The sequence below is a fragment of the Melozone crissalis genome, unplaced genomic scaffold (assembly GCF_028551555.1).
Source record: "Melozone crissalis strain CALT ecotype California unplaced genomic scaffold, PUWL_Pcris_2 ptg000005l_1, whole genome shotgun sequence".
Lineage (NCBI taxonomy): Eukaryota > Metazoa > Chordata > Aves > Passeriformes > Passerellidae > Melozone > Melozone crissalis.
Window position 1 is genome coordinate 26,504,153 of NW_026535783.1, and position 12,133 is coordinate 26,516,285.

Here is a 12,133-nt window from a genome sequence, read left to right on the forward strand (position 1 = left end):
ACTCAAGGGTCACAAAGATGCTGAAGGAACGGGACCATCTCTTCTATAAGGAAAGTATATTAAAAACATATTGTCAAGATCTTCCCCCTTAACAGAAGCCCATGGAGCTTGCCAGATATCACTGACAGATACTTCTGTGTTTTCAGGCAGGAAAAATAATCACTTTTTAGTATCTAAAACCCTCCTCTGTTAGCATATCTACAGAAGTATAAAACAACCTGGGAATTCAGACAGCATAGCTCAACAGAACTGAACATCACAGTTGTAGCAAAGGGGCTGTGTGAGAATTCCAGCTGAGCTTTCTCTACATTTCCCCACCCCAGTAAAGACACAGACAAAACAGTTAAAGTGGAATTCATTTATTAAGTTGAAGACAAGTTATTATTGTCTGAAAGATTACTACAGTAGGAAAGCATTCTACAAGAGATGAGGACAGAACACAATATAGCAAATTCAAATCCACATGCATTTGATTCATCATTACAGGAAAAAACTCATTTTTCTGGATCCTAGAAAAGACACAGTCACACTTTAGAAGACTCTGGTGTACATTCAGAACAGTGTACATTAGTCAGAATCTCTCAACATAAAATCATGTGCTTCAAATTGAAGAGCCTGCATTTTTTTTATCTTTTTATCATCTTGTGGGACCCTTAAGCATAACCTCAGCTAGGTCCACAGACATATGAAATTAAAAAAAAAATCTTTAAAATACTTATTTAAAACATTATCACAGCACTAGGAACGCAACCTATGTAAAAATGCAACTTTTGCATGTTTTAAAATATTGATCCCCTGGAGCCTGTTTCAGATATAGCTGGTCTGAAAACACCTTGCACTTACAGAAAGAGGGCCCCGGTAATAACTCCTTTTAGTCTGGAAGTGAAGTAAAACAAAATAACAAACAAAACAAAAATCCCCAAACAAAATCAACTGTATATCACTGCCACATTAGGCAGGTTTAGTTTATAGTAGGAAGTGCTGGCAGATGGGGAAGAATAGTTTCATCCTGAGGCAGCTGTGACACTATTTTCCAATATAATTAGAAAAATGATAGTGTAAATTGAACACAGCAAAGCCCAATGGCATAGAAATAACCCCATCATCAAGCTGATGATACTGTACCCTCCATCTGCATTCCAGGAAACTATTCCTGTTTCAGCAGTGGGGAAGAGACAGCTTTCCATTCCACATTTTACTCAAAAAAAAAAAAAAAAGCATTTTGCTGTATTCTAAGAAGTCAGCAATCACTCACAAGCGTGTACAGCTGCTGACTCAATGAACTTGAACAAACATTGTACGAAGAGTACAGACTTCAGGAGGCAGAGAAAGCATTCTCACTGAAGTCGCTTCAACTACTCTAGTAAAAATAAAAGTATATGAAATTAACTGATCCTATATTTATGCATCAATCCACTCTAGGGAGGTAAAAATGTAATTCTCTGGAAACCTGAACTGAAAATTGAGCAAGTATCACACTGCATATTTAGAATTTGTTAAAGCACGAACACTAGTAACCTGCAACTAACAGGCATCCTTCAGAGCTTGCTGCAAAATCAATCTATGGCTTCCAGAGCTTGAGGAGGCCGTCTTCACTGTAAGTGGCAATCAGGTTCTGGTGGGGGTGATGAGCAATGCCAATGACATCTTTTTCATGCACCTAGAGAGTAAACAGAAAGAGGCATTAAGAGAGTCTTCCTTCAGCAGATTCAAGACATATTCTCTTCAAAAAACAAGTGAAGGAAAGCTGGACTGAAGGTTAAGGTGCTTTGTGCACAGAGCAAAAGCAGGGGCACACACCAACACTCAACTCCAGTCGCAACAATTTCTGACATGGCAGTTACTTTTTGTTGGGCAAGGGAAGGTTCAGTGAAGGTTTACATCCACTGAAATCCACAACATCAAAGTGTTCCCTGTTAAATTTAGACATTCAAGCTGGTATTCCTCTTTAAGTTCAATCTAAAGCAAATTTAAACCCGGTACCTTTAAATCTGATGGCTTTTTCAGATTCTCCACCAACTAGAGCCCAGGTCAATATATGCCCTCATTCAAGGAAGTCTGAACCAATTGAGTCTTTGCTTGATGGGTAAATACTTCCCTAATTTCTACAATTATATGGTTCTAAAAACCCCAAACACATTCTACAGCCAAATTCCTGAAATTCATTTGTTACCAATCATGTTTGCTAGAGATGAAAGACTGCTTGGTTTGAGAATGGACTTCATAATGAACATTCACATCATCCCCATGTTTAAAACTCTGGAAGAGCTCAGAGCTGAAAACTTACAGTCAGAGTTCTCTCCAGCTTGCCCGTCACTGTGCTGAAGCAGTACAGCACAAAATCTTCACCAACACAGTAGATCCATTCACCACGAGGTGAAAGTGCACAGCAGACAAAGTCACCACCTTCTCTCTTACCAGAGCTAAAACTTCTTACAATCTGTAAAGAAAACAGAAGGATTAATCAGCAGCATATCAATACCATGTTTAGGGCAAAAACATTTAAGAAGTACTAGGTCTGTTCAGAACACAGATCTCTCCATAGCTTCAAAAGCTTTCTGTGTTCTATAAACTTGAGTTCAGAATAGTTTGCCATGCAAGCAAACCAGAGAAATCAGTTTTAACCCTGTTAGGTTATTAACTAGGTCTTCTGCATTCTTGAAGTGACAGAGTGACCTGGAGGGCTACCAGTAAGACCACATACCTGTCCTTGCATATTCATGATGACGACTGTATTCGATCTGTTGCAAACAACAAAGTGTTCTGGGTTTTTAGGCAGCAGAATGACACTGTTCACAGTAATGTCTGTCCCCGCAGTGCTACCAAGGGACTTGAAGGTGTTGGAGCACTCTGTTGTCTTCACATTCCAAACCTAGTGTTAAAAAAAAAAAAAAAAAAACGAAATAAAACAAATTAGCTTCAAAAATGAAAAAGAAAGAGCTGATATGCAATTATTTTAGATAAGGGAATCCCTACATCATAGGACAGTCAGTTTAGAGTCTAGAACAAAGCAGAACAGGCAGGGAGCACTACACTTATGTCTCCGTTTCATAATGCAGCACAGACATGCTCTGCAAGAGACTGTGATAACAAGTCTCATCAGTTCTCGCACAAATCTACAGCAAAGTCACAAGCACACTCATTACTGCAGATAACCAGTGACTGCAACAATCGTAACAAAGCAGGGATAAGACAGCGGGAGTCTGAAGAGGGTAAATGCCATCTTACCTTCACTGTGCCATCGGAGGACGCACTGATAATATAGTGGCCATCCTGGGTAAAAGTAGCTTCATTGACAAAGGAAGAATGACCACGGAATTCCTTAAGGGTTTTCCCAGATTTTAAACCATGAATCCTGTAAGACAAAAGAGGTGAAAATGAGTAAGCAAATTCCACTCAGTAACCAAATAGGATCAGAATTTTGCACTACATAAACAGTAATCAACATTTTCCAGATGCTAAGAACTGTAGGAAAAGGGGTTTGAGAATCCTTTCCTATTAAGATTAGAGCAGTGTTTGAGTATTTTTCTGAGTGTATTGATTCTCACTTCTAACCTATCCTGCAATGATCCTTAGAAAAAAACTAACAAGAAAAAAAATAAAAAGAGGAGGGAAAGAAGAAAGGAGAAAGGAAGGTATATTCACCTAAATAATTTTAGTATCTTAACACCTAAAAAACTATTGGGTTAACATCACTACCCAACATGTCTTCAAAATAAGTCGAGTCAGACTCCTCAAAAGGTGTACAGCTGAAGAACAAAAGGCAAGAACTATTAAAAAAATCCCACCCCACCAAAAAACTCCAACCAAACAAAAACCAAACAAGCATAATCAAAACCTACCCAAAATATCCTTCCCTACACCCAAACAGGATTTTCCCAAGAGAGGCAGTGGGATCTTGAACCCTAGAGATTTTGAAAACACAGCTGGACAAGGCCCTGAACAGGCTATCCTAACTGAAAGGCCGGCTGTGCTTTGAGAAGCACAGTGGAATAGAGACCCCTACAGGCTCCTTCTGGATTATACTATCTCATAATTAAACTGCTTAATTAGAAAAACCTGTTTTCTGCTCTCCCACATCCTCAGTTTACTTACCTGATTGTCTGATCAAAAGAAGCACTAAGAATTTGACTGCTGTCTTTAGAGAAACTGAGGCACGTAACACCTTTACTGTGAGCTCGTTCAAATCTTCTCAGGCACTGACCACTCTGAATTTTCCACACCTGAAAAGGAAACAGCAAATAAGTGATTACTTTGTTATGAGAACACATGAGCTTCAACATCAGAGCAAATACATATGTTAAATACATGTTAAATTTCCTTTGAGTTCATGCAAAATGAGAACATTATTGCTATTGCAAACTGATCTATTTGGTCACCACCTCTCCCCACACAGTGTACAAAAAGATTTGTACCTTGATCTTTCCATCCTGGGCTCCAGTTGCTAGCATTTCTGTATCTCTACTGAAGCACATGCACAGCACTGCATCATCCATCATCATGAAGTTATCTTGTGCCTGGTACTTCAGATCCTAAACAAAAGCAGAAGATTCACGGGTCACTAGTGAAATCAATGAAGTCTATTTTAAGGCAAAGTGCAAAAGCATTAACAGTTTTAACTTCAGTTATATTTTATAACTCATTCTAAATCAGACTTCATACCCTTGTAATACAGGCTACTACCACTGTCACCATTTTAATGGCAACAGAAACAGTGCAGGAAGGTAAAGAAGTTATCACAAAGACAAATCTATGACAAACCAGACAACTACACCCACATAACTACTCCAGACTGATATTTGCATCACCTAAACAGAATCTTCTCAGGTTCACAGGCCCTAATAAATTAAAACAATTTCAAAGAATAGATCCAGGTGCTCTGGCACGCCAAAGTCACTCTGGGTGAAATAAGGAGTAACTTACCTTCCTAATCTTTCCAGTAGTGAAGTTCCATACTTCAATGAAGCCATCAACTGAGCCAGTAACCAGGTACTGTCCATCTGGAGAAAACCGAGCACACTCCACGTGTGACTTCTGCCCAAACTGTTTAAAAAAGAACATAAACAAAATTTAAGAAGCAATTTAAAATACTAAACTCATTAAAACAAAACCACAGTGTCATTCTGATGGTAAAAATACAGTACTTTCTAGAGGTATGTATAACAAATTTAACGCTGAAGTACAAAAAAAAAAAAATCTGTCAATACACAGAGAGTTGCATTTTTAAAAAATGGTAAAACAAAAACAAAAAAAACTCCTTTTGGTCTGGTAACATCCTATGTTACAACAGAACCTGCATGGTTACATCAGGAGCTGAGTTGGTATCTTTGTATTTTTGTTTTTGCAGTGAATTCTCTGCTAACAAACACCTTTTAAATCCCTGAAATTTAACTCTGTCAGACTTCAGAACTTAATAAATTTCTGAAGTTCATTTGGAGTAATGTTTCTCCAGTGTAATTTTTACAGAGAATGTTTGCTTTTTTTTAATGTCCAATTTTTTGATTTCTAAATTTTTAAATTCAAGTGGCCATGACAACAGAAGAAAAAAGCTTCACTAGCCCAAAGAAAAACACAAGATCAGCAATGACAAACAAAACTTCTAATAAAGCATTTTTAGCAAGTTGTTACTGAACTGATTTCCTAAGTTGATGCTCATGGCTTCTGAAAAACAGTTTAAGACACAGGTAGTTCCTCGAACAAATGAAGAAGGGGACCACGCCAATTCCTGCAAAATTATTGGTTCTGAACTGTGAAGTCAAAGATGCCATTATCTTAATCACAAACACCATTAGCACCCAATCTTGTTAAAAGACAGATTTTAATCTGTCTAATCTCAGATTCCCAGGAAGAAAAATCTTCTGATAAGATAACGCAGGGAAAAGGGAGGAAAACACACAGGTGGGGAGTGGAGGGGAACGATTTACAACAGGGAAAAATAAGCACTCAGAAGATCTCCTCTTATCTCTCCACATTAAACATGCGAAGGAAAGATCAGCAGAAACAAAGCAAACATTACCTTAATGTGCCGGCTCAGCTGCGTGGGGAACTTCTCTTCTTCTACGTCTTTCACAGCTGCTTTGCCTCGGAACAAGTCAATTGTCATACCGGGAGGAAGCAGGCCCTGGTGCTGCTGCCATTTCAGCGCCTTTAGGAGATGAAAGCCGCACCATTAGCCACCAATTAACACAGATCGACCACACAGAAACACCGCCTGCATCCAGCATTCTGAAAATCACAAAGGGCTGAAAACACACCAGAAAACGTGTGTCACAGAATGTTACTCTCAAAGTGCACGCTGTGCTGCATATTTACATTACTGGAAGAAATCTACCACTAGAGTGATGACTTCTTCCACAACTACTAAATCCTTCCTACACGGGAAAACTTTTTTAAACTATACCACGTTTAAACTTTACTTTCATACAGCTGGAGACTCAACTACATCATAACCAGTTTTATACAGCAACAACCTAAAGACATAGCCATTAAAACATCTTTCAAGACTCACCTGCCCCAAGAGTGCCATCAGACGAGATGGAGGCACCACGCTGACCTCTCCAGCCAGAGCTTGTGCAATAGCAGCTCTCCGCTTCTCCTTGCTACTCCCATCGGGGTATGCCTGCAGAAAAGTTATTTTCATGAGGTTATTGTGCCAAGTAATTTTTTTTCCTAAAAAAAAACCGCCTCTGTTCTTCTGAAATTAAAACCCCTTCCATATAAATTTTCTGTTAGGAGTCCAAAAGAGGAGCCCCTCCCCCCCTTCTCTTCAATACCCACCTTAAAAGCAAAGAATTATCAGCGTTGGAAAAGATCTCTAAAATCAGGCCCTTAACTAAGTTAGCCATTAACCCAACATGCTCTCACATTTTCAGACTAACGTTGGCAGTCAGAAAACATGCCTTGTTTTTACTGTTATTACACACAACCTGCATTTTCTTCTGCTGCCTCCATAACACTGAAAAGGCAAGCTGCAGATGCCATCCTGGACAGGCAGGACACACGGCCAAAACCCCAAACTCCCCCAACAGCAGCACAGGTTCGCTCCCTCCTGATAAAGTGTCATGCACTACTTCCCAAAAACTTCACAGAAGGTGTAAAACCATCAAACGGTGAAACTGCACAGTCTCACTCCCCAAAACAAGAAAAAAAAAACCAAAGTCGCAAGCCATCAGCAGCATGCAATGATGCTGAGGCTCCTGCAAGAGAGGTCTGTAGAGAAAGGATTAACTAACGTACCTCACGAGGATCAAAGTAAGATCTGGCCAGAAGGTTTTCCAGGTGGATGTAGCGCTCTGGCTGAGTTTGTTTCAGCATGATCATGGGATCCGTTTGCCTCAGCAGAGACCGGGCAGCACCCAGCTCTCGAAGCTCGATCAACTCCAGCACAACCTGCACCCAGAGACAAGCGTCTGCATCAGCAAAGGGTTAGCGGAAAGAAAGTAGCCCATGGAGGTTTCCACAAGGACCACAACAGCCCGCAGGAACCCCGCGCTTGCTCACCTGCTCATAGAGATCAATGAGGGTCTTGTCGGGCAGCTTCAGAGACTGTATGGCCTGCAGCACCGTGTCCCAGTGCCCGCTGTTGATGTCGGCCACGAAGCTCTCGATGCTGTCCACGGTGTTGAGGGACACGGTGGTTTCCTCCTGCAGGGTGGCGAGCGCCCGGTGGAGGCTGTTTTCCTTCAGGTACTGCATGATGAGCCGGATCACGCTGCGGCCGAGACACAGAGCCTGGTCAGCGGGGCACCGGACACACAGGCCGCGCTCCCCGGCCGCGCTCCCCGGCCGCAACCCTCGGCCCCCTCACGACCCCGGGGCCGCCGCGTCTCTCCTCCCTTCCCCTGCGCCGCTGGGGCCTGACTCAGGCCCGGGGCCGCCAAACCGCTCCCTCCCCGCTCCCCCGGCCGCAGGGGCCGCACGGTCCTTCGCCACCGCCCGCGCCACCGGCATACTTACTCGGAGGACTCGATCTCGATGGACATCTTGAAGCGCCGCTGGTGCCGGAGCCGCCGCTAGTGGTAGCAGTGGTGGTGTCGGTGTCGCTGCTAGGCCTTCCGCCCGCCGCTCCGCACGCCACTTCCTCTTCCCGTCCCGTGTCCCTGAATAAATAATGCGCGCGCCCGCCCCCGCCCCGCCCCTGGCGCCGTGACGTCACCCGGCCGGGACGGCCCCCCCGGCAGGGACGGCGGGGTTGGCGCGCCCCCCGGCGGCGGAGCGGGGGCAGCGCAGGGCCGGGCGGGCGGGCGGCGTGCCGAGCGCGGGTGTGCCGTGCTTCCCGCAGAGGTTCCTGCTTCTCGCAGGGATTCCTGCTTCCCGCAGGGGTTCCTGCTTCCCGCAGACGTGCCCTGCTTCCCGCAGAGGCGCAGCACAGCTCCAGCCGGCCCGCGGTATCCTGGCGTTTATCAGCAGTAGTGTGACCGGCAGGACCTGGGCTGAGTGAGGTCCCCTCACCCCTGGTGAGGCCACATGGCGAGTGCTGTGCCAGTTCTGGGCCTCCCATGGAGAGGAGATGCCCGAAAGCCCTGGAGCTGCTGAGGGGTGTGGAGCACAGGCCCTAGGAGGAGCGGCTGAGAGAGCTGGGACTGTTGAGCCTGGAGACAAGGAGGCTCAGGAGTGACCTTGTCACTCTGCGTGTCCCTGGAAGGAGGATACAGCCTGGTGGGGATTGGCCTCTTCTCCCAGGCAGCCAGTGACAGAACAAGAGGACATGGTGCCTCAAGCTACACCAGGGGACCTTCAGGTCAGACATCAGGAAGAATTTCTTTACAGGGAGGGTGATTAGGCATTGGAATGGGGCTTCCCAGGGAGGTGGTGGAGTCACTGTCCCTGGAGGTGGTTAAGGACAGACTGGATATGGCTCTTAGTGCTGTGGTCTGGTTCACAAGGTGATGTTTGGTCATGGGTTGGACTCAAAGATCTCAGAGTTGTTTCCCAACCGAATTGATTCTGTGATTCCACCCACTGTCATTCATAGAGATCTCAGAAGATTCCCTGTGGTGGCACAGGCATGGCAGCCTGCAGGTCAGGCATTCTGGCAAAGACACACAGCAGTTCCTTGGCCGCATGTTTCTTGGCACGTGCAAGTTTGCAGGTGCAAGTTCAGGGTGTTACTTGCAGTTTGCAAAGCCTTAAAAAGCCATTGTGAGCTCTGCATCTCAGGAGTGTGGTCATGTATAAAAGAATGACAGTGCACAAAGCAATATGAGTAGGGAAATTATTAGCACACATCTTGGCTGCTCTAATTATGGACCAAGAATTGGGAAAATTATAGTATACTGGGCAGAGCCCTTCAGTGGTGCCTGGATGAGAAGACAACTCACCTTGGAACACACTGAAAGTGGCTCTGGCAGTCCATCTGTCCTGCATGGACTCTGACTGAGGTAGCCCTGGTTAGTGCTACAAGATGAGTAAAGCTCCCTGTGACTCTCCAGGCTGCACACAAGCTTCTTTGTCAGGAAGAGAGGCTCTTTGTTCCCTGGGCAGCACCAGGATCGATCGTGCGGCTCATGGCTTTCTGGGCGCAGCACTTCCCACCTGCACCCAGTGATCCAGTGATACCACCCAGCCTGATACCAGAGCTAGGCTGCCAGTACATGGCGGTGTGGAATCCACAGTACTGGCCCCTTCTTGGATGGACTACTTCTTGCTGTTTTTTCAGGCGTGTGCATTTTGCTAGATGAGCCATGGAAAATACAGCGGTGTGTGAGAAACTTCCTCCCTCTGCCAAGGAAAGCTGTTCTTTGCTGTCTCTGTCCCCAGAGTACTCAAGAAAGTAATCCAATAGCATGAAGTTGAAAAAACAGTGAGCGAAATACATGGCTAACATTCTGCATTCTGTTGTTTCCTCTCTGTGATCCCGATTAATTTTTATAACTGCTTTTACAGAGGTGCAGGGATTACTTCAGGGAAGTGTTGTTTAATCGTTCCAGTTTTATTGGTTTTCAATGACAGGTATATTCATGTTGTTTGAAGGTTGTTTTGAAAACAAGTCTGATCCAGACTCTAACAAAGAAAAGCCATAAAATCTAAAGATGGCAGCTATTTTTGTGCTGGCGGCACATAGGAATCTGGCTCAATTCCTCAGTAAATTCAGCTGGTGCTCTCTTGCTGCTCTCCCCCCAGTGTTAACAGCTTCTAGCAAGAAAAACTGACAGGTTTTGGTTGGTTTTTCCTGGCCCTGAGCTGTCCCAGTCCTCAGGATGGCATTTTTCTGAGGGGTGAATTCAGCTCAGGAGCCTGCTAACAGACTGGACTGCATGTTGGTTTACCTAGCCCTTCTGGCCCTCCTTCCCTGATAGATGCAGAGGGAGGTGGACACCCCAGGTAAACCTTCTTGTGCTCTCCATCTGAGAAAAGGGTCCCCGTACTCCAAGTGCTATGCAAGCAGGAATCAGACTTGGACTTTGAGGCTAGACACAGCTACAGCCAATCTCATCTGGTGCTGGCAGCAGTCCAGTGTCTGGAACCCTCCAGAGATCCTTCCAGCCAACACTCACAGGATGCCAGCTCTGGCAGAGCATTACATAAGGGAAGGAGAGGTTTCTGTTATATATTTTGGCTCCACTGGAAGTGGATGCAAAGGGATATATACAGTCTTGATGTAGTTAGGCACCACAGTTATCTCTAGTACACTGGAGCTGACCCCAGTCCACATTGGTCCCAGGCCCATTCTTTAAATGGAAGGTGAGCAAGCATCTTGGAATCAACATTTTTAAGGCAATATGTTTACCTTTCTTTCTGGCAGAAAATTTAATAAAATATTTTTTAATACCTCCTGATTCAAAAGTAGTCAGTTTCCAGCTTTCCGCTCCTTGGTGCATCCTGCTGTTTTGCTTCTCTGGGAGAGCAGCTTGAGCACCAGGAGTGAGGTGTGCCTTTTCCAGCCAGGCCACCCGTCTGCACGGTGTGAAGCAGGATCCGGGAAGCGGATGGGATGCAGAATCACAGCCCACCCCACATCCATGAGGACATCACATTCCCCACCAGTCAGATGTCTGACTTCATGTGCAGCTGTCTGCTGCCCCACAAGCTGCAAGGCTTGTTTTCTATGCCCCAGAGCAGTGCTATGGCACCAGGAGGCCACAAAAGCTTACAGCGACAATGATGTCCTTTCCTTGCTCTCTGAATTACTCTGGTGATCTACAGTGAAGTTTGGCTTTTCTCAGCTTTCAGGTCACAAGGCCAGAAATTATTCCTTCTGTCAAAGTGCATTTACTGTAGTCTCAAAATAAGATGCACACCTCTGAGGCCAGCCTCTTGAGAGAGGCTGTGCAGGGGAAGCAGCCTGTGGTTTCTGTTTCTCAGTTCTTGAGAATACTTTTTGTGGATCCCTCAAGAAAAACCCCACCCCAGGACCAGTGTGTCTCACAGGGAGAGACCTGTGAACTGAGATTGATTTGTGGTTCCAGAGAGTTGTTAAACCTGTGTGCAAAACCAAGTTTTACTTGTCATTGCTGGAGAGGCAGACCACGTGCTGGGCCAAGTGAGAAGTGAGGAGACACAGATAAAAGGACATTGTCATCCCTTCTTCTGGGTAGGATGTGGAGAAGCTGGAGGAGGACCAGCAAAACATCTGCAAGGCAGGGAAGGGCATGGAGCACATGGCCTGCTGGCAGGAGCTGGGCTTGGCTTGCCTGGATGAGGTGAGGCAGGAGGGAGGTTTACTATCAGCCTGTAGTTACTGGAAGGGTAATTCCAAATGGCTGAAGGCTCTTTGATAGCCTTAGCTGACACAAGGACGGGCAGCAGCCGCCTAGCTCTGGGGCTGTTAGTCAGCTGCAGTCACCAGCAGCTCTGGGGCAAGCACCAGGGAGGCAGGGACCTTGGAGACAGGGGGGTTTAGTCGCGGAGACATTCTCTGTCCTGAAGAGAGGATTTTTCTTGTGGCCACTGAAAGCCTGGAGGGGGCTGGGAGGGTCTCGTGTCTGTGGGGCTTGAACTGAAACATTTCCCCCTCCCCCCAAGAGCTCTGGTGATGCTGGAGCCCTGCAAACTGTGGACCACACTCTGGCTTCATCTGACCCTCAGCAGCACAGCAGGGAAGATTGGTAATTTAGGCCAGTCTCTGAAAGATACCCAGTGAAATGTATCTTGGACTAATTAGGCCTTAGAGCTCAGGAATTCAGTTCCAGTT

General features: G+C 45.4%; 1 protein-coding gene across 1 annotated transcript; it reads right to left on the reverse strand.

The window, feature by feature from the left end:
• Positions 1-343: 343 nt before the first annotated feature.
• Positions 344-8,029, reverse strand: SMU1 (SMU1 DNA replication regulator and spliceosomal factor). The gene is made up of 12 exons (XM_054284310.1): positions 7,957-8,029; positions 7,501-7,711; positions 7,237-7,389; positions 6,509-6,619; positions 6,017-6,145; positions 4,924-5,043; positions 4,416-4,532; positions 4,096-4,223; positions 3,229-3,355; positions 2,705-2,872; positions 2,288-2,440; positions 344-1,660 (listed from the first exon to the last, which is right to left on the reverse strand). Exons 1-12 carry the CDS (start codon positions 7,980-7,982, stop codon positions 1,562-1,564), a joined length of 1,542 nt encoding a protein of 513 aa, XP_054140285.1. The 5' UTR covers positions 7,983-8,029; the 3' UTR covers positions 344-1,561.
• Positions 8,030-12,133: the final 4,104 nt, after the last annotated feature.

Excerpts from the sequence above, each read along its gene's own strand:
- SMU1 (XM_054284310.1), bottom strand. The coding sequence starts at position 7,982 with ATGTCCATCGAGATCGAGTCCTCCGA. Across the intron at positions 5,044-6,016 it reads AGCTGAGCCGGCACATTAAG|TTTGGGCAGAAGTCACACGT; the intron begins GTAATGTTTGCT and ends TTTTTTAAACAG. Across the intron at positions 2,441-2,704 it reads TCATGAATATGCAAGGACAG|ATTGTAAGAAGTTTTAGCTC; the intron begins GTATGTGGTCTT and ends TTTTCTTTACAG.